Source organism: Monodelphis domestica, chromosome 6, assembly GCF_027887165.1.
Source record: "Monodelphis domestica isolate mMonDom1 chromosome 6, mMonDom1.pri, whole genome shotgun sequence".
Lineage (NCBI taxonomy): Eukaryota > Metazoa > Chordata > Mammalia > Didelphimorphia > Didelphidae > Monodelphis > Monodelphis domestica.
The window spans coordinates 129,682,372-129,705,278 of record NC_077232.1 but is presented as its reverse complement, the minus strand read 5'-3'; the positions used below and the strand labels follow the sequence as shown (position 1 = coordinate 129,705,278).

Here is a 22,907-nt window from a genome sequence, read left to right as displayed (position 1 = left end):
AACCCAGGGGCTAACATACACCTAGGCGAAGCTTTTAAGTTTCCACGTGTTTATAATTTGGGATCACTATTTTTTAAACAGGCTTTTGTATTTATCTTTAAGTCAAACAGCTGGATTATCTAAAGAGATTGCATTCTCCACACCACAAAACACTTAAGGCACACGTTTAAAGAACCTCACATGGGATATAGACACAGGGAATATTCTCCTCGTTCAATGAATTCCTCAGATCACAGATGCCACTGCTGATACTGATATTTTCACCCTCCCAGTCAACACCATGTCCCTCTCCCTGACAACAGACACAGTGTGATGGAAGTGGGATGGTACACCCTGAATGATTCATCCCTCAATTCTGAACCCCTAGTTCCCTCTGGTTTAGGAGCTTGAAATTGGAGAAGGAGATTTCATATATAACCATAGCTGCACCAGTTTATATCAACACTGAACCTGGCACAGCTCATGGCCAACTCCAATGCTGCCCATTAAGGTTAAAAAAAGAAAGAGACACAGTTGTTCAAGCACCGCATTTACTTCTTAATATATCATTGAATATATCACCACCTTCTCTGGTCTTGGACTATTAAGCAACAGTAGGACAATTCTCCTGTATTTAGAGCCACCCCAATGAAACTGCTTTGCATTTATTTTGTATATGTTTTGTTTACTTATTTGCTTTTTAAAAACCCTTACCTTTTCATCCTAAAACCAATACTGTGTATTGGTTCCAAGGCAGAAGAGTGGTAAAGGCTAGACAATGGGGATTAAGTGACTTGGCCAGAGTCATACAGCGAGAAAGTGTCTGAGACCAGATTTGAACCCAGAACCTCCCATCTCTAGGTCTGGCTCTCAATCCACTGACCACCTAGCTGCCCCCAATTCTATATTTGTTTCCTATATAAGTATATAAATACACATAAAATATATGTACATATATAATACATAAATGAGGTATTTATATATCATATATATTAGTTGGTTGGTTGTTGTCCTTCATACTCACGGAGGACCAAAATGGCATCATTATATTGGGCTCAATGTACAATGTGACAAACTGTTTCTGATCAGATTAATATGAGCTCAGAGCTACCACAGGTTGGGCATCAAATTGCCTATCCGAATTATATCTATGGGGATATGTCTAAATATATACATTCATATACCTGTTATATTACTCAAATGCCTGCTCACTGATGGCAGAAGGCACTTCATTTTTGTCTTTTTCCCAACTCCCATGGGCAGCAAGGAAGCACAGTGGATAGAGTACCAGTGTTGGAGTCAAGAATACCCTTCTTCCTAAATTCAAAGAACCAGGAATGAGAAGGAATCAATTGGGGTTGAGGGAATACAAACGGAACCCCCAGCCTCTGCCTTGGTCTTGGTCTACTCACCATTCCCCTTGACGAGAAGAGGACCTCTTAAACTCTGGAGATCAGAGGACTTCCCATTTTCTTTCTTTAAAACAAAACTTCTTTTTTAAACCCTTACCTGCTGTCTTAGAATTATTCCAAGTAAGAAGAGCAGTAAAGGCTAGGCAACTGGGTTAAATGACTTGCTCAGGGACATACAACTAGGAAGTGTCTGAGGCCAAATTTGAATCCAAGACCTCCCATCTCCTGGCCTGGATTTCTATCCACTGAGCCACCTAGTTGTCCCCTTTCCATTTTCAATAGGTACCCTATCAGAATCCCCAAATCATTTAAAGGAATATTATATTGGAAAACAAGGAGAGATGAAAGTGATACAAGCTTCTGCAAAGAATCCAACAGAAAAGCTACACCTTACCTACAGGGAGCACCTTGAGGACCCTGGCAAAAAGGCTGCTAGGACCAGAGAGCAACCTCTTTGTCACACTCTCTTTATAAGTTAGAACCACCTTTCTTCAGATCTCAGGCTGACTAATGGTTATCAACCAATAATCATAGCATGAAAAATACCAACAGGAGCTAATGAGGTACAATATTAGAAAAGACATCCCTTCTCTCAGTGCTAATACCAATGCACATGACACTTGGGATAATTACTCCAGAGTATATTCAACTGATAAAACTTAAAAAAAAAAACAACCCTCAATCCAAGCAGAAGTGTAACTGCAACTTCCGGGTAATCATGGCTGCAATCTAGACGCGGCACGTTTCCTCTCCCCAGCACCGAACGAAATAGACTACATCAAAGGAGCATAAAATCACCTTTGGAGGAACAGAAGGACTCCCCAGTACCCCACAGAGGCAAAGGTACGTGGGGCTTGAACATTTCCACACTAAAATAAGAAGGAAAAGCTTGCACAGAAAAGTGAACTGAGCCGCCCTTCCCCCACCCCACCTCCCCCACTAAACCAGAGTGAGCTACCTGAGCGCTCACCGGGACAGCGAGTGAGTGGGGAGCGTCTCTGTCTGGGGGGGCACTCCAGGGTCCTTGGGATCTGGGGACTGCCAGGAAAAAATGTCTCAGGGCGCTTTCACTGGAGAAGCCAGCGGACCTGGACTTGGGGCGGGCTGCGCTGAACAACGCGCGCTGATTATCTGGGCGGAGCTGAATACCTGGGCTCGGAGGCTGGGAAGAACTAGTCTGAAGCAACCTAAATTCACAGAAAAACCACTCTTATAACCCAGACCCCAGACCAAAAAGGAAAGGGAAATAAAACCACCAAAGGGATGGCTCACATGGCCCAAAATCAAGCCTCCAGGAAGAAAGGGAAAAAAGTGACTATTGAAAACTTTTATGGTGGAAGTACCCAAGGGAAAGAGGAGAATGAAGAGGAAATCCAAAAAAATTCAGAACACGCCTCCCAAAATGGAAACTATCAACAAGCTCTGGAAGATCTCAAACTGGAACTTATCCAAAAGATGGAAACCTTCTGGAAAGAAAAATGGGAGAAAGAGATCAGCTGTCTGACAGATAAGACTGCTCAATTGGAAAAAGAACTCGAAGCAGCCAATACAAGGGCAGACAAGGCTGAAAAGCAAATCCAGTCCCTAATGACCAGAATTAAGGACCTCGAAGAAAGTGAGATGATAAAACAGCAAGAATCAATAAAGCAAACCCAAACAATTAATGAATTGGAAGAAAACAGAAAATATCTCACTGAGAAGGTCACGGACCTGGAGAACAGAGGAAGACGAGAAAATCTCCGTATCATCGGTCTCCCAGAAAAACCAGAGGTAAACAACAAATTGGATTTTATTCTAGAGGAGATTATAAAAGAAAATTGCCCCCACGTTCTGGAGCAAGGGGGCAAAATAGAAATAGAAAGGATTCATAGAACACCTTCTATACTAAATCCCCAAAAGACAACGCCTAGGAATGTAATTGCCAAATTCAAGAGCTTCCAAGTAAAGGAGAAAATCCTACAAGAAGCCAAGAAGAAGAGCTTCAGATACAAGGGGGCTCCCATAAGGATCACACATGACTTAGCGGCTAACACACTAAGAGACCGCAAAGCATGGAACACGATATTTAGAAAGGCAAGAGAGCTGGGTCTCCAACCAAGAATCAACTACCCAGCAAAACTGACTATATACTTCCAGGGGAAAGTATGGGCATTCAACAAAATAGAAGATTTCCAAGCATTTGCTAAGAAAAGACCAGAGCTCTGTGGAAAGTTCGATATCCAAGCACAGAAAGCAAGAGAAACATGAAAAGGTAAATATGAAAGAAAGGGAAAAGGAGATAAATCTTATCTTTCTCTTTAAGTCAAACTCTCTTCTATAAGGACTACATTTACAGCTAATTATATATATTAATATGTGGGGAAAATGTTTTGTGTAACTCTCATAAATTGTATCATCATAAGAGTAGTTAGAAGAAACATGCATAGGGAAAGATTGGGGAATCAAGAAGATTTGGGGAAAGTTGGGGCAAAAAAAGGAAAAGGGAGGGGGGAACCGTGATAATACTAAGATTAACTTCAAGAAATAGGGGGGGAATCAATAGAATAAACTTTCCCATATAAAGATACACATGGGAAGGGGAGGGGAAGAACTCTCATATGAGAAGGAGAGGAAGAGAGCGTGAAGTGGAAGTACTTAAACCTTACTCTCAGTGAAATCAAATCTGAGAGGGAAGAACATCTAGATCCAGTGGGATCCTGAATTCTATCTTATCCATTAGGGCAAGAAAGAAAGGAAAATTAAGGAGGGGGAGGGGGGAGGGAGCACAAAAAGGGAGGGAAGGAGAGGGGGGAGGGGAAGGGAGCATAAAAAGGGAGGGGCTAGAAAGGGAAGCATCTCAAGGGAGGGGACTAGGGGGACTGACCTAAAGTAAATCACTGGTTCAAAAGGAGAAAGCTAAAGAAGAAAGGTCAGAACTAGGGGAAGACATCAAAATGCCAGCGAATCCACAAATAACAATCATAACTTTGAATGTGAATGGGATGAACTCACCCATAAAACACAGACAAATAGCAGATTGGATTAGAACACAAAACCCTACCATATGTTGTCTTCAAGAAACACATATGAGACGGGTTGACACTCACAAGGTTAGAATTAAAGGTTGGAGTAAGACCTTTTGGGCCTCAACCGATAGAAAGAAGGCAGGAGTTGCAATCATGATATCTGACAAAGCCAAAGTACAAATAGACCTGATCAAAAGGGACAGGGAAGGTAAATATATTCTGCTAAAAGGAAGTATAGACAATGAGGAAATATCACTAATCAACATGTATGCACCAAATGGTATAGCATCCAAATTTTTAATAGAGAAACTAGGAGAATTGAAGGAGGAATTAGACAGTAAAACCATATTAGTGGGAGACTTGAACCAACCACTATCAAATTTAGATAAATCAAATCAAAAAATAAATAAGAAAGAGGTAAAAGAGGTGAATGAAATCTTAGAAAAATTAGAATTAATAGACATATGGAGAAAAATAAATAGGGACAAAAAAGAATACACCTTCTTTTCAGCACCACATGGCACATTCACAAAAATAGATCATACACTAGGTCATAGAAACATGGCACTTAAATGCAGAAAAGCAGAAATATTAACTGCAGCCTTTTCAGATCACAAGGCAATTAAAATATTGATCGGCAAGGGTACATGGAGACCCAAATCAAAAATTAATTGGAAATTAAATAACATGATACTCCAAAACCATTTAGTTAGAGAAGAAATCATAGAAACAATTAACAATTTCGTTGAAGAAAATGACAACGGCGAAACATCCTTTCAAACCTTATGGGATGCAGCCAAGGCAGTACTTAGAGGAAAATTCATATCCCTGAGTGCATATATTAACAAATTAGGGAGGACAGAGACCAAGGAATTGGAAATGCAAATCAAAAAACTTGAGAATGAACAAATTAAAAACCCCCAGAAGAAAACCATACTAGAGATCCTAAAAATTAAGGGAGAAATTAATAAAATAGAAAGTGACAGAACTATTGAGCTAATAAACAAGACTAGAAGCTGGTACTTTGAAAAAACAGACAAAATAGACAAAGTACTGGTTAATTTAATTAAAAAAAGGAAAGAAGAAAGGCAAATTAATAGCATCAAGGATGAAAAGGGGGATCTCACCTCAAATGAAGAGGAAATTAAGGCAATCATTAAAAACTACTTTGCCCAACTATATGGCAATAAATTTACCAATCTAGGTGATATGGATGAATATTTACAAAAATATAAATTGCCTAGACTAACAGAAGAAGAAATAGTTTTCTTAAATAATCCCATATCAGAAATTGAAATCCATCAAGCCATCAAAGAACTGCCTAAGAAAAAATCCCCAGGGCCTGATGGATTCACCAGTGAATTCTATCAAACATTCAGAGAACAGTTAACCCCAATATTACACAAACTATTCGACATAATAAGCAAAGAGGGAGTCCTACCAAACTCCTTTTATGACACAAGCATGGTACTAATTCCAAAGCCAGGCAGGCCAAAAACAGAGAAAGAAAACTATAGGCCAATCTCCCTAATGAATATAGATGCAAAAATCTTAAATAGGATACTAGCAAAAAGACTCCAGCAAGTGATTAGAAGGGTCATCCACCATGATCAAGTAGGATTCATACCAGGGATGCAGGGCTGGTTCAACATTAGGAAAACTATCCACATAATTGACCACATCAACAAGCAAACCAACAAGAATCACATGATTATCTCAATAGATGCAGAAAAAGCCTTTGATAAAATACAACACCCATTCCTACTAAAAACACTAGAAAGCATAGGAATAGAAGGGTCATTCCTAAAAATAATAAACAGTATATATCTAAAACCATCAGCTAATATCATCTGCAATGGGGATAAACTAAATCCATTCCCATTAAGATCAGGAGTGAAACAAGGATGCCCATTATCACCTCTATTATTTGACATTGTATTAGAAACACTAGCAGTAGCAATTAGAGAAGAAAAAGAAATTGAAGGCATCAAAATAGGCAAGGAGGAGACCAAATTATCACTCTTTGCAGATGACATGATGGTCTACTTAAAGAATCCTAGAGATTCAACCAAAAAGCTAATTGAAATAATCAACAACTTTAGCAAAGTTGCAGGATACAAAATAAACCCACATAAGTCATCAGCATTTCTATATAATTCCAACACAGCTCAGCAGCAAGAACTAGAAAGAGAAATCCCATTCAAAATTACCCAAGACAAAATAAAATACTTAGGAATCTATCTCCCGAGACAAACACAGGATCTATATGAACACAACTACAAAACACTTTCCACACAACTAAAACTAGACTTGAACAATTGGAAGAACATTAACTGCTCATGGGTAGGACGAGCCAATATAATAAAAATGACCATCCTACCCAAACTCATCTATCTATTTAGTGCCATACCCATGGAACTCCCAAAAATTTTTTTTACTGATTTAGAAAAAAACATAACAAAGTTCATTTGGAAAAACAAAAGATCAAGGATACCCAGGGAATTAATGAAAAAAAATACAAAGGAAGGGGGTCTTGCAGTCCCAGATCTCAGACTATATTATAAAGCAGCGGTCATCAAAACAATTTGGTACTGGCTAAGAGACAGAAAGGAGGATCAGTGGAATAGACTGGGGGCAAGCAACCTCAGCAAGACAGTATATGACAAACCCAAAGATCCCAGCTTTTGGGACAAAAATCCACTATTTCATAAAAACTGTTGGGAAAATTGGAGGACAGTGTGGGAAAGATTAGGCTTAGATCAACACCTCACACCCTACACCAAGATAAATTCAAAATGGATGAATGACTTGAACATAAAGAAAGAAACTATAAGAAAATTAGGCGAACACAGAATAGTATACATGTCAGACCTTTGGGAAGGGAAATACTTCAAAACCAAGCAAGAATTAGAAAGAATTACAAAATGCAAAATAAATAATCTGGATTACATCAAATTAAAAAGTTTTTGTACAAACAAAACCAATGTAACCAAAATCAGAAGGGTAGCAACAAATTGGGAAACAATCTTCATAAAAACCTCTGACAAGGGTTTAATTACTAAAATTTATAAAGAACTAAATCAATTGTACAAAAAATCAAGCCATTCTCCAATTGACAAATGGGCAAGGGACATGAACAGGCAATTCTCAGCCAAAGAAATCAAAACTATTAATAAGCACATGAAAAAGTGCTCTACATCTCTTATAATCAGAGAGATGCAAATCAAAACAACTCTGAGGTATCATCTCACACCTAGCAGATTGGCTAACATGACAGCTATGCAAAGTAATGAATGCTGGAGGGGATGTGGCAAAGTGGGGACATTAATTCATTGCTGGTGGAGTTGTGAATTGATCCAACCATTCTGGAGGGCAATTTGGAACTATGCCCAAAGGGCGATAAAAGACTGTCTGCCCTTTGATCCAGCCATAGCACTGCTGGGCTTGTACCCCAAAGAGATAATGGACAAAAAGACTTGTACAAAAATATTCATAGCTGCGCTCTTTGTGGTGGCCAAAAATTGGAAAATGAGGGGATGCCCCTCAATTGGGGAATGGCTAAACAAATTGTGGTATATGTTGGTGATGGAATATTATTGTGCTAAAAGGAATAATAAAGTGGAGGAATTCCATGTGAACTGGAACAACCTCCAGGAAGTGATGCAGAGCGAAAGGAGCAGAACCAGGAAAACATTATACACAGAGACTGATACATTGTGGTACAATCGAAGGTGATGGACTTCTCCATAAGTATCAATGCAATTTTCCTGAACAATCTGCAGGGATCTAAAAAAAAAAAATACTACCCACAAGCAGAGGATAAACTGTGGGAGTAAAAACACCGCTGAAAAGCAACTGCTCGACCACAGGGTTGGAGGAGATAAGACTGAGGAGAGACTCTAAATGAACACTATAATGCAAACTCCAACAACAGGGAAATGGGTTCGAGTCAAGAACACATGTGATAACCAGTGGAATCATGCGTCGGCTATGGGAGAGGGAAAGGCGGGGGGGGGGAGGGGAGGAAAAGAAAACGATCTTTGTTTCCAGTGAATAATGTATGAAAACGACCAAATAAAATAATATTAAAATTTAAAAAAAAAAAAAAAGAAGTGTAACTGCATGAGGCCACTTAACATTATCAATATAAGAAATTGGGTGTGCAATTATTTCATTACCACTCCTTGACAAAATGGAAACAATAGCCCCTTATTCTAAATGGAGATTTATTCCTTCCCAAACTGTGTCAATTAATATCCTTTAAGCCTATCTCCTATCAAGATCTTTGACATTTTCCCATTTGTTTTCTGAACTCTTCAGGCTGTGTACATTCACAAGGTGGCTGCCACCACCAGAAACATTCAACAAGCCATTTGGAATCCACATGAAGCCCTTACCGATGCTCATCTCTCCTGGGGAGTCTTCCCTCTATCTTCCCATCCACTCTTACTCACATTGCATTGTCTTCCTTCAAAACAAGGGTTAGATAATCCATAGAGCTAGAACTCTACTGACTCCAAAATCCAAAAAGCTAATTTGACATTATGTTATAAAAATAGAAGTGCAGAACAAGGGTCAGACCAATGTGGAGGACTGGGTGATATTTGGGGTGTCATGTTTTAGAAAGGACACTGACAAACCGAGATGCCTCAAGATGCACTAAGTGGAAGAAGAGCCAAGAAACTTCCAGATGTTTAATCTGGAGAACAGAAAACTTGGAGGTAATATGATAGCTGTCTCCAAATATTTTAAGAACTTCCAGATGAAAGAGGGATTAAATATGTTCCACAGGCTTAAAGGGCAGAGATAGGACCAGTGAATGGAAGCTAAAGTGAGGAGATTGTATTTAATACAAGAAAAATACTTCCTAAAAGTTAGATCTATTCAAAATTGGAATAGGTTTCCTGAGAATTAGAGAATCCCTTACTGTTGCAGAGTGATCACTTGTCAGGGATATTAATAGATGGGATTAATGCCTTGGAAGGGGGTTGAAATAATTCTACAGTTTCACAATTCCATAATCATTAATTAAAGTAATGAAAATAATACTATCCTGCTCCAAAGTTAGAAATCTAATAAATAATTTTAAGTTGTTTATTGTTTTCTTCTGGGTTTATTCCTTGATGTAAATGCTACCTACCCTCTCTGTTTTTGTTTACAGTATGAAAATTCTGGAGAGCAAAGTAATCTGGGCTATAAATTCCTTGAGAACAGAGATTGTGTTTTATTTAAACTCTGTGTTTGTCTAGGACCTAGCACTGGGCTCTCTACATAGTATGTACACAATGAATGCTTGCTAAATTGGTTAAATGCTTAATGAATGATTAAAAAGACCTGCTAGGCAGCTAGGTGAGACAGTAGAGATCACTGAACCTGAAGTCAGGAAGTCTCATTTTCATGAGTTCAAATCCAGCCCCAGATGTTTACCAGCTGTGTGACCCTGGGCAAGTCACTTAACCCTGTTTGCCTCAGTTTCCACATTTCCAGTAAAATGAGCTGGAGAAGGAAATGGCCAATCAGTGCAGTACCTCTGCCAAAAAAATCCCAAATAGGGTCAACAAAGAGTCAAACACAATTGAAAAAAAATGACCACTACAACATTAACTGAGGGCAGTATTGGAACTTCCAAAAGGCAATGACAATAGTATTTACTAAAACTCTCTATATAGAACATGGCATTGATTTTTGGTCTTTAAAACCCCAATGAAAATCCTAATTCGTCAAATTTCCTTTTAGTTAAGAAACTTTCTTTTCTCAGTTTTTAGGACAAATGAATTAAAGATTGAGATGGGGTAATTGCTATAATATTCATTCGCAACTAAAGACAGAAACAAATTCATCGCTCCTTCAATGAACTTCCATGTTAGGGGGAAGGAAGGGATTGAGCAAACATTCAGATACCACATCAGGTATGGTTCCCTCTAGTCTTTCATTTTCATATTTGCCCACATCAAATGGATCAGCCACCATTTCATTCCATACTACAGCAAAAAAAAAAAAATTGAAGTAATGTTGTTGCCATACTTCTCTTCCAGTTATGGCAAAGTCATATTGTAATAGAAAGCTCTTCAGGGTACTCACCAATCCTGCAATGGGGGTGGGCAATCTATTGATCTTTTTGATGAGTCCTGGTTTAATAGAATTCAGCAACCTGTCATGAGAAAGACAATATGTTAAAGTATGAAATAAAGGTGATCACACAATTTTTTTTATCCAGTGCTATAAAGTGAAGAAGAAAAAAGCCCCTGATTTTAAGCAGATTACGTGAAGAACACTCATAAATAGATTTGGTAATCTCAAACCTTGGTTGTAGAGGTTCAGGTTTCAAGATTTGAAACAGGCAAGGATTTCTTTCTATTTATGAGAGAGGAAAAGAATGGTTGTGAAACATTGTCTACATTGCTAGTTTTGTTAGTATTTATGAAAAAAAATTATAAAAAGTAATTGAAAAATGTATTTAAAAGTGATGAAAAATACCATTTTTTCATTTAAAAAATGTGGTTGAGAGAAGAGAAAGGGAAGGATTAATAATAATAACTTAGTTAGGAAGACCTGAATTCAAATTAAGCCTCAAATACTTAGTAAATATAATCCTGAACAAGTCATTTAATCACTAGTTGTAAAATGAGATACTAATAGCCCTTACCTACCAAAGTTGTCATATTTGCAAGCTGCCAAATGAGAGTGGCTGGTACCTGTTGTAACCGCAAAAATGTGGTTTCTAAGACTGTGAATTGCCAAAACTGTAAAGGTTTCGGCCAAACCATAAAGATAATTTTTAGTGTCTTGATTTAAATCAAAAATAAGTGGTTGCCATAGGAAAATTCCCAAATATGAAAATACCCAAGTCAGCTGGGTTTTATGGAGATTTTAATTAACACAAATGAAGGAATTAAGGGAAGAGAGAGAGAGAGAAGAAAGAAAATAGTAGAAAGGGCCTAGGCCTGAGCCTTAAGGAAAAGCGAGTCAGTCTTTATCACTCACCACAAGATTGTCTCAAGCAAGCTTCAAACCTCCAAACTCCAACTCCAACTAACTTCCAATCCCAAAACTACAAACTCCAAACACTCAATTTCGAACTCCCCTTCCTTTTAAAGAAATTTTCTCTGGTGTCACCTCCCCTAAATTTTCACATCTACCAATCACAGTAGACACTTTTTTTTCCAGGACTGCCCATTCTTAGTTTTCACCACTCTTTAGTTCTCACCTTCTCTGGGTAGATTATATCTTCTGAGTACTTCACACCTCTTTTGTTAAGCTTGCCTTTTGTAAGTTGCTTGACCTTTTTTTTTTTATAAACCCTTACCTTCCATCTTGGAGTCAATACTGTGTATTGGCTCCAAGGCAGAAGAGTGGTAAGGGCTAGGCAATGGGGGTCAAGTGACTTGCCCAGGGTCACACAGCTAGGAAGTGGCTGAGACCGGATTTGAACCAGGACCTCCCGTCTCTAGGCCTGGTTCTCAATCCACTGAGCTACCCAGCTGCCCCCATGCTTGACCTTTTAATGATCAATTTAACCTTTACAGGTATTCAACACCTTTTCTGTATTAGATCTAAAAATAGATCACCTAGCTTAGGGTTTTTGCTTCACTATAAGTTGGGGACTTTTCATTGTTCAATCAGGAGTTTGCAACTTTATCTTCCCTAAGGCACTGTCTGAGCAGGGTGGAGTATTTTAAAGTTCTCAATACATTCCTGACCAAGTACCTCCATTGTAGAAAATGGGGAATAGCTTAATCAAATCTTCTGAAGTAGAGTCTGAGCAGTTTTGAGAATCACAATGTTAGGTACTTAAATCCTTGTTCACTTTCTTCTTTTCCCTCCCTCTATAGGATGAATACATATATGTCAGCATTAAATACATGCTTCCTTTCTGTCTCCCAAAACACTCTATACTTCCTCTTTCCTTCTGTGACAGAGATTAATTTTCCCTAAAAGAAGACAAAGTGGTCCCCAAGATCTGATTAGTCTCTGCTTCCTTGATACAGCTTCATGGTCATTCAAGGACATAAAAAGCCTCCCCTTTCCCCTGATGGGGTCAATTTCTGAAGAATTCACCATGTCCTGCCCTAATGATTAGGTACTATTCTCTATGGAGACAGGGTAAAAGGAGGAGAGTAGCTGGTCAAGAAAAGCCAAATATTAGGGTAGCCTTATTGCATATTCTTGCAAGTCTCCTTTTGTTAACTATCTAATGACTTTCAAAAGTTTCATTTCATCTCAACATCAAACCTGAACCTCTAAAAGGATCCTGAATCATGGGTCATTGCCAAGATGGGAAACAACTTAACAAGCTGGCTTAATAAATAGGAGACTATGAAGGAAAAGTCTGAGAAAGTATCTGGAATTAAGAGGATGTTATTATTAGACTAGCCCATGTGTCTGAAGGATCTTGAGCTTGTTAAAAACTGCCAGAGCCCTGGCTCCATGGCAGGAGCTTTAAGTACAAGGAGGCTGTGGCAGTGGAGTCAGGCATTAAAGGAAGACCTTTCACAAAGTGGGCAATACAAGCTTTTAAAATTAACTGAAATGACTAATTGGGTGATCTGAGTCTTTTTATCTTCCATCTCTACTGTAACATGGATGTAATGAGACTTACATAGAGCTGTTGTGGAAGGAAAATATTTTTTATTCTTCAAAATATCTTTTATTCTTCAAAATACACAAACATGAACTACTACTGAGTCCTGAGGACTATAAACCAGGTGTGTTATGTGGAAAATAATCCCCAGATGTGAAAGACATTCTGGGGAAAAGGTATTTTGGGGATTAAAAAAACAAAAATGAGAAAATATAATTAAGAGAATCCAAGTGAAAAGGGATAGGAACAAGAATAGGAGAGACCAGAAAGGTAAGAACTTTAGGGGATATGCCTGAAGAAAAACCCAGGGAGAGGAAGAAATAAGCAAGAAGAATGACAAATCTCACTTTCTAGAGACAGGTCTGTTTTGATTGGCATCATGGCAATATGTTGAAATAGAGTACAAAAGACTATAGTCTATTCAGAAAGGACAAATTGGGGATAAAGGAAAATTATATGCAAGCCCAGATTCCCACATGCAGGAAGTAGGAGGAGACCAGTGGCTAGAAAAATTTGGGGGTTAAGTTTCAAGGGGAACCTTATGGCCAGGGCTTATTACAATCCTCTAAACCAAGAGGAAAAACCTGGTTTGGCCTTCTTTCAGAAGCTTAGTAAAGAAGCCAAGTCCCAGAATCTATTGGGGTTGGCAATTTTAACTTACCAGACATCTGTTAGAAAAGCAATATACAAATGAATTCTAAGGGGGCATCAACAATCTGTCTTTAATTTAACGTGATATTTAAGTTTGTCCTCGTTGATAGGTGGACATTCCATTCGAACAATGTTGTCCCATGTAAAGTAATATGGTAATGCAAGCAGACTACCATTTATGGGACTGTGTGGGATTATAATGCTCAGAGATTTAGAGCTGGAAGAGACCTTAGATAGCACCCAATCCTACCCCCTAGATTTATAGTGGAGGAAATGGAAGCATGGAGAGGGTAAGGGATTTGCCTCCAAGTTCGGTTAAGTTACTTTGTAGAAGAGTTGGGACCCCCATATTTAGCATACTTTAAGAGAGTCAGGGACTGTCTGGTCAAGGACCCTTACCTAGAATGCTTCCTTAATAAACTAGCTTCTTTGGACACTTCTCTACCTGCTGAACTTATATTCCTTCCTTATTAGGATTCTGTTTCCTGGGAATCATTACTTCCTCAACCTAATCTTGAGTGTTCCTTGCTTTTGGCCTGGGGAAGAAGAGGTGTCTTTCTAGTCATACTTTATGTGGAAATTGGGTATACTCTGGATTTGGCATCCGACTTTTCTCTCTCTTCCTACCACAAACTACATACCACAAATGGGTTTTCCCTGGGACATTTGTTTAAAGCTAAAAGACTATTCGTGAAAATCACAAAAGCAAAACTTTGCTAGTCAGGATGGCTTCTGAAAGACTTCTACCCAGAAATCAGCCTGTATAGAAATGGCATAATATAAAAATAGCTCTAGATTTGGGAACTGAAGATTTGGGGTTGAATTTCATCATTGATATGGCTTCTGTGATCCTGAGCAAGTCAATTCTCCTTTCTCAGTCTCAACTTCCTCATCTGTAAATATAAGGGAGAGGGAAGTCAGAGTAGATGGTCTTAAAAGTCCTCTCTAGTTGTAAATACTATGCTTCTGGGGATGGTTTGATAGCTTCCCACTTAACCACTAAATGACCACCATTTTCTTACATACATCTATGCACAGTGGAACTTCATCCTAAAGCATCAACAGAACACATTATATGATAATTACAAGGTGTACAAACACACCAAAAATGGATACCAATGAACAAATCTGTATTTCATTCCCTCCACCACTCTCTATACTCCCCATTCCTTACCCCTCTTTATCAATTCCATTTAATCTGAAGTAGCCTAGTCCATGATTACATAGAGCTTTATTTATTTGATTCTCACAATGGCTATGAAGTTGCTTCTATTATTATATCTATTTTACAGATGAGAAAAAAATGAGACCAAAAAAAGACAGTGACTTGATTTACCCAGAGTCACTTTGTGAGAAAGTATTGGAGAGAAGATCCCTACTCAAATCTTCTCAACTCCAGGGTCAACGTGGTTCTTCACCATGTTACCTAGTTACTTCAGAATTTCCTTACATCAATTGATCATAATGTTTCCTTGGGTTTTGGTCATAGACACGAAGAGGGTTATTAGAGAACAGCATCTGCCAAGAGTATTAGGAAATGCTAACAGGGTTCTAATACCTTCTCTCTTTAGCATTCCATCGCTTAAGCTGCAGAATGGCCAAGTAAGAGGCAGCCTGTTAAAAGTGTGGGAGACAGAACACTGGGCATGGAGTGAGGAGAGATCTGGCTTTCAACTGTAGTTAGAACCCATTAGCTGGATTCAAATAACTAGGGGCAAACCCCTTCACCTCTCCAAGAATACGTTTTCCCACGTGAAAAATGATGATAAGAACCTTTCCCCTGTATCCCCAGCAGTACACTAATTCATAGTGTCGTTCAAGAGGATCAAGTGAGATAATGTATCTAAAGTGCTTTGCAAACCTGTCTGTGCTAGCTAATAGGAACAGCTGGATCTCGTATTTGGGGGTCATTTTCACTGCAATTACAGAGCACTTCCACTAAGTGGTGAAACACTCTTATGATCAGTTCAAAAATCTGCCTCAAATTCATAGTTCTTTGCTTAAAGCCACAGGGATTTATAATCACAAAGTTACCAAAATCAGGAAAAGAAAAATGCAGCTATTTATAATTTGTGATTAGTTTGATTCATGGCAAACCTATTGAAATGAACAAAATTTATGAACAAAATTTGTGTCTTTATTCCCCTTAGCTCCCATACTTCTGTATGAGTTGTTATACAAGTCACCCTCTCTCAGCTTGGTGCCAATTGTCCTGTCAGTAATTTATTTTTAATTTCCACACCTTGTCACCTTCTCTAACAAGAAAGTCTTCCCTAGAACTGCTGGTCTGCTAGTCTAGAGATACATCGATATTGCTTCTGAGTTAGACGACTGCTTCCAGGTACAGGGTTTTCCTCTCTCTTTCCCCATTCGAGGCTCCTGTGTCTTGGTTTTCTCCTAAGCAAAAGTCTCTGCTCAGGAAGCACTCCAGCTAGCATCCTGATGATGAGGGTGCTACAAACCGTGGGACTTTCTATTTTCCAAACACAGAAGACCAATGTAAAATAAATAAATAAAATCACTCTCAGTCCTTCTGTCTGTTCTATATCAGAAATTTTATTTGCTTACAAGTGACAGAGGCTGACCAACTACTTTCTTACAGAATTCTGTGGCTTTCCCAGCAACCCTAGTTAATAGCATCTTGAGCAAATTCTGCACAAAGTTTAAAGTGACAGCATTCCTTACAAATATAACGGCAAGCCAAGCAGCAAAGTGAAGAGAAAAGGCTAACTTCTGTCATTTCACTATACGAAATTGGAGAACCTGCTGAACTGGTTGCTCTCAGAAGCTGCTTTCTAGAAATGTGATCATTGTCTTCAGTATCTGAAGGCAAGTACTTTGGAAGAAAAAGCATCTGGGTGGCACAGTGGATAGAGTGCCAGGTCTATACTTGGGAAGACCTGAGTTTTCAATTTGACCTCTCAGACACTAGCTCTGTGGCCCTGGGAAAATCATTTAACCCTATTTGCCTCAGTTACCTCATCTGTAAAGTGAATTAGAGAAGGAAATGAGAACCCACGTCAGTATCTCTGCCAGAAAAATTCCAAATTGAGGCCAGGAAGGGTTGGACATGACCAAAATGACCAAACAAGAACAAGTATGGAAGAAGGACTGGCTTAGTTTTTATTTGACCCCAGATGCCAGAACTAGGAGCAATAAATAGAAGTCATCGTCCTATTTAGATTTGATGTCAGGAATGACTGCCTAACTGTACAAAAAAAAAAAAAAGCAGAATGGGGAGGACTCTTGCAGATAATGATCTTCCCCCTTTACAGCAGGGATGGAAGAAATGGTTAAAGGACTACTTGCCTGCAATGGTATATGAAAGGATTCTTATTCAAATTCAAGTTAGAGCAGATCTCCTCAGAGATCCCTTCAAACCCTGGGGTGCTGTGACTCTCCCTTCCGAAAAGAACATTTATATTTTAAATCCCATTAGAATGTTATTGAAGAACATTGAAAAGCTCCCCTCAGAGCATCCTTTTAAGTTGCTCACTGTCTAGCACAGTAGTGCAGAGCACACTGAAAGTACTGAAGGAAGACTTGTTGATTGGCTGAAACAACTGATTCAAGATCTACTCAAAGAATGGGGCACAAGCATAACCCTTGGCTGCTCTGTCTCCCAACTATCTGGGCACTAATTTAACATCACATGAATCATATTAGCCTAAATTTACTGCAATCTGTTCCAATGAGATGTCTTCACTGCTACCACATACCAAATGGACTTTGTTAATGGACCAGAGTCTACCTTTTATCTCTTCTCCTGAGGTAGCCACAGGGAGTTAAGTTCTCTTCTAAGACCCCTTAGGCATTAAAATCAAAATCTCTGTTCTAGATTAAATAAAGGGAGAGCTGAACTAAGGGGTCTTAGAAGAGAACTTAACTCTCTGTGGCTACCTGTCATGTTGAGAGAAAGATGTATTTTAATTTTATTTATTTTTATTTACTAACATTTAAATGTTAATTTTAATTAATTTAATTAATACTTAATGTTCCCTACATGTTACAATGAAATAAAACCTTTTTCTAAGAAGGAATCCAAAGGCTTTATCAGTCTGCCAAAGCAATCTATAATGCACACACACAAAAAGATGAAGATTCTTGACCTGGGCATCTACAATTTTGTCTTTATTTCCTAAAACAAAAAGTACAAGGGGGTAGCTAGGCAGTACTGTGGGTAGAGAGCCAACTTTGAAGTCAGGAAGACTCATCTTCCAGAGTTCAAATTTGGCCTTAGACCCTTACTAACTGTGTGACCCTGGGAAAATCACAATCCTTTTTGCCTCAGTTTCTACATCTGTAAAAAAATGAGCTGGAGAAAAAAATGGTAAACTACTCCAGGACCCGTACCAAAAAAAAAAAAAAAAAACCAAATGGGGTCACCAGGAGTCAGACAGAATTGAAAATCCAGAACAAAAATTCTTATAAAATGTAAGGGGAAAATTGTGAAGAAAACAAATGAGAAACCAGTGAAATGGATAAAGAGCTGGCCATGAGAGTCAGGAAGAATGAAGTTCAAACCCTGCCTTTGAATTATCCGGCCTCCATAACCCATGTTGATGTTGTTTGACCTCTCAGTCTCAGGCCATGTTCAAAAACCCTACAATGAAGACAGTGACAGATTTGGCCGTAGAGAAACTCCATGCAGAGATTTCTCTCCCCTCATGAAATCACACACACACACACACACACACACACACACACACACACACACACACACACCATTGAGATAAGCAGACATACTATTTACATCGATGACTTCAAGGCAGTACAACCTTTACTTCATGATATCTTGCTTTGAAAGACCAAGAAACTAAAACTTAAAGACAGAAAGTCTCTCTCCTCCATGAAATTATAAAGGCTAAAAGCAAAACACTAGTCCTGATCCTCTCCAATTCCTATTTCTGTTGAAGTACAAATTCCTTGCGCTTTAGACAAAATGCTGATAAACATGTTCAATATTCTCAAGTTTGATACAGCTGGATTACTCTGTCATATAAATATTTCCCTAATACCATAGAAAGTTTACTGTACACAATAATAATATTTAACATTGAACTCACATTGTCCGACATGCCAGACACCTGCTTATCTTACAATATGAAGGCTTAAGAACATTTTTTGTTGTTGCTACAAGTATTAGGTATCACATGTGAAGGCCAACAACATTTTCGTGGTCAAGTATAAAGGTATTAACCTGCATTTTTACTAAAGAATCTATCTTCCCTTTCCACAGAAATTTACGCATAATGTAAACCTCAAATTTCCAACATTTATAAGTCTAAGGAAATTTGCTCAAATTTCCTTAGACTTATAAATGTTGGAAATTTGAGGTTTACAATAAGCACATTTCAATCAAGAATTTACTGAATGATGGGGAAAATGAATTAAGAACTAGAAATATCGATACAAAAGGGAAGACTGTCCGTGCCCTCAAGGAGCTTAAAATCTAATGGGGAATAAGGACTCGTGGAGATTGATGGTCAGGGGAAAGACTTAGGGCTTGGGAAGTCAACAACATGGGCAATGGTGGAACGATACAATCCATTTGCACCTGCTTTCCAGGGCAGTGATTACTGGGTATAGTTGTCAGAAAGGGGAGAAGGGAAAGAAGGAGATAGGGGCACATGGTCCCATGGATATGTAATCCAGTACTTAGCTTTCATGCTAGAGAAGTTATAAAACAGTAAAAGAACATAGTCTTTGCCCTCAAGGAATTGCCTTGGCATCAAAGGATCAGAAAATCTTAAAAGTGTCAAAGGATGGTTGAAATTATCTAGTCCAACCCCAATATGAGGTAAGAACACCCTCTGGCAAATGATCATCCAGTCTTGTCTAAAACATTTGAAGTGATAGGCAATTCATTACATATAAGATTTGGTAAGGGCAACTCTGGCTGCTGAGAAATTATTCATGATCCTTATTGCATCTGGTTCTGACATTGCTCCAAATGGTAAGAGCACAGATAGAACAAAAATTAAATTGTGCTTACTACTGTTTCCATTTTGGTCCAAACATTCATTGAGCTGTCAGTCTCTGGCTAACCATATGTGGTCTCATGGTAGCCAGTAGGTAAATTGAACAATTTGTGTGTTGTCTATCATTCTAGCCATGTGACCCACCCCAGATCACTGTACGTGATAAACTGCCTCTAAGACATCTGACACCCAGGACCTTTTTCAGCAGAGCTCTTTGTCGTGAAGGCATGCATGCAGGGGATTCTGCATACCATCCTTCTGATTGCACACTGAGAGGCCACACACTGCAAAATCTTCACTGTGGACTAGACTTCTGGTAGCACCATAGTGTGAAATATTTCTGTCCTGATTGAGGTAGAGGAACAGATAGACAGACAGATGGAGACAGAGAGAGCATAGGAAGTCTTTCATTACAATGAATTCAACTTACTCTTTGCAACTTCTGCCTGCTTCCCCTAGTTTTAGAAAAAGTCAAATGAAGTCTAGTTTTCTTTCCAAATAACAGGGTTAAAGCAGGTTCAAGCATTGTACATAGTGTTATCAATTAGAAGAGAAGTGCCCTCTTGCTCCCCAAAATATATCACTGTACAATTAATATAAATTCTGGGGGTTTCTGAACTTGGCAAGTTGGTCCAGGTTCAACTAGCCATTCATTGGACCTACATTCAAAAGTTTTCCAAAGTGATCCAGAACTTGGTAGAGCTTAGACTCAGTTGGCATATGATCATTGAGAAGCCACAGCCATACTCATACACCAATGGAGCAACAACCAACCCAATCCAAATACAATAGGTGAATAATGATATGGATCCAATGAGAAAATTCAGAGGCGCAAAAGACAAAGCAAAGATATCTCTATTGCAGTGATGACATTTAGCTAAATATGGGGGGGGGATTCATTTCCTTTTTTATCATAAGGTCTTAAAAATGTATTTTGTTGCTAGAGAGTATAAGGAAAACCTAATTTAATTCTTTTCTACAATCCAACCTCCTACTCAGCAGAATAACATTGTTGATTTATCTGTGACAGTTTTTCCTCTGCAAAAGCTATTAATCAGAAAGCCCTGATTTTAGATTGCCCACTTCTTCCAGTAATATATCATCTTAACTCTGACCTATTAAAAGATTTTCTAGAAGGCACACATGTCTACTAAAACAAGGAATAGAGGGAATATATATATATATATATATACATACATATATATATATAATTTTCTCTTCTCTTAGCTCATGAAGTAACTACCATGTTAGCCAGTACAATTAAATGTATACTATTGTGATCAAAAAATAATTACTACATGCCTGGGCTAATCATGAGTCTCTTTTCAGAAGTACACAGACATACTTATTCACAAAGCAAAGAATTAATTAACAAGAAACAAAATGCAAGCTTTACCTCCCTTTTCTGCTTCTGAAAAATGACTAGAAGTGGATGATAAATTGCCAAAAAGTAGTATAAGGATATGGGAAATCTTCAACTACAGAATCAATGGAAGGAAAAATTCAATAGTCTTGATACACTAGGACCTCTTGATACACTAGGACAAATAATACTATTTGGCACATGCACTTACATGATGAATAATAGACATGTTAATCTTTAGTTTAACATCAACAGAAAAAGAACCTGAATCAAGAGTCAAAGGGTATGCACACTGGGTTTATTTCCTAATATAAAGTCTGTGGAATACAATTCTTAAAAGCCTGACATAAGATTTCTTGAAAGTGTAGCTCCTGATTATATCAAATTAAAAAGGTTTTATACAAACAAAACCAATGCAACCTAAATTAGAATGAAAACAACAAATTTGGAAAATATTTTTATAACTAAACTCTCTGACAAAGGTTTAATTTCCCAAATATATAAGGAACAAAATCAAATTTACAAAAAGTCAAGCCATTACCCAATAGACAAATGGTCAAGGCACATGAATAGGCAGTTCTCACATGAAGAAATCAAAACTATCAATAAGCACATGAAAAAGTGTTCTAAATCCCTTCTTATTAGATAGATGCAAATTAAAAAACTCTGGGGCACCACCTTGCACCTAGAGGTCTGGCCAATATGGCAGCAAAGGAAAGTAATAAATGTTGGAGGGGATGTGGCAAAATTGGGGCACTAATGCATTGCTGGTGGAGTTCTGAATTGATCCAACTATTCTGGAGGGCAATTTGGAATTATGCTCAAAGGGTTTCAAAAGAATGCTTACCCTTTGATCCAGCCATACCATTGCTGGGTTTTTACCACCAAAGAGATAATAAGGAAAAAGACTTGTACAAAAATATTTATGGCCACACTTTTTGTGGTGGCAAAAAAGTTAGAAAATGAGGGGGTATCAATCAATTGGGGAATGGCTGAAAAATTGTGGTATCTGATGGTGATGGGATATTATTGTGCTGAAAGGAATAATGAACTGGAGGAATTCCATGTGAACTGGAAAGACCTCCAGGAATTGATGCAGAGCAAAAGAAGTAGAACCAAGAGAACTGAGGCACAATAGAATGTAAGAGAATTCTCTACTAGCAGAAATGCAATGACCCAGGACAATCCAGAGGAACTTATGAGAAAAGACACAATCCACATCCAGAGAAAGAATTGTGGGAGCAGAAACACAGAAGAAAAACATATGATTGATCATATGTTTCAATAGGGATATGATTAGGGTTTTGATGACAAAAGATCACTCTACTACAAATATGAATAACATGGAAATAGGTTTTTGAACAATGATACACATATAACCCAGTAGAATTGCTTGTCAGGTCTAGGATGGGAGAAGGAAGAGAGAAGGGAAAAATCATGAATCATATAACCATGAAAAATATTCTATATTAAAAAAAGAAAGAAAGTATAGGATACTAGCAAAAAGACTCTAGCAAGTCATCACGAGGGTTATTCACTATGATCAGGTGGGATTTACACCAGGAATGCAAGGATGGTTCAATATCAGGAAAACCATCCACATAATTGACCACACAAACAAGCAAACCAACAAAAATCACATTATTATCTCAATAGACACAGAAAAAGCTTTTGACAAAATACAACACTCATTCCTATTGAAAACACTAGACAGTATAGGAATAGAAGGGTCTTTCCTAAAAATAATAAACAGTATTTATCTAAAACCATCAGCCAACATCATCTGCAATGGGGATAAACTAGATGCATTCCCAATAAGATCAGGAGTGAATCAAGGATGCCCATTATCACCTCTATTGTTTAACATTGTACTAGAAACACTAGCACTAGCAATTAGAGAAGAAAAAAAATTGGTATTAAATTAGGTATTAAAGG

The 22,907-nt window shown here is 38.2% G+C and overlaps 1 protein-coding gene across 6 annotated transcripts in view; it reads right to left on the bottom strand.

Annotated features, from left to right (window-relative positions):
- LIMCH1 (LIM and calponin homology domains 1) overlaps positions 1–22,907 on the bottom strand; it is a 408,610-nt gene that overhangs the window by 206,873 nt on the left and 178,830 nt on the right. For all 6 annotated transcript variants that reach the window (XM_056802571.1, XM_007496513.3, XM_007496514.3 and 3 more), the window contains one exon: positions 10,478–10,547. Coding sequence is in view for 4 of the 6 variants with exons in the window: in XM_007496513.3 (XP_007496575.1) it covers positions 10,478–10,547 (70 nt within the window). In the remaining 2 variants the exon portion in view is untranslated. The remainder of the gene's footprint in view (positions 1–10,477; positions 10,548–22,907) is intronic.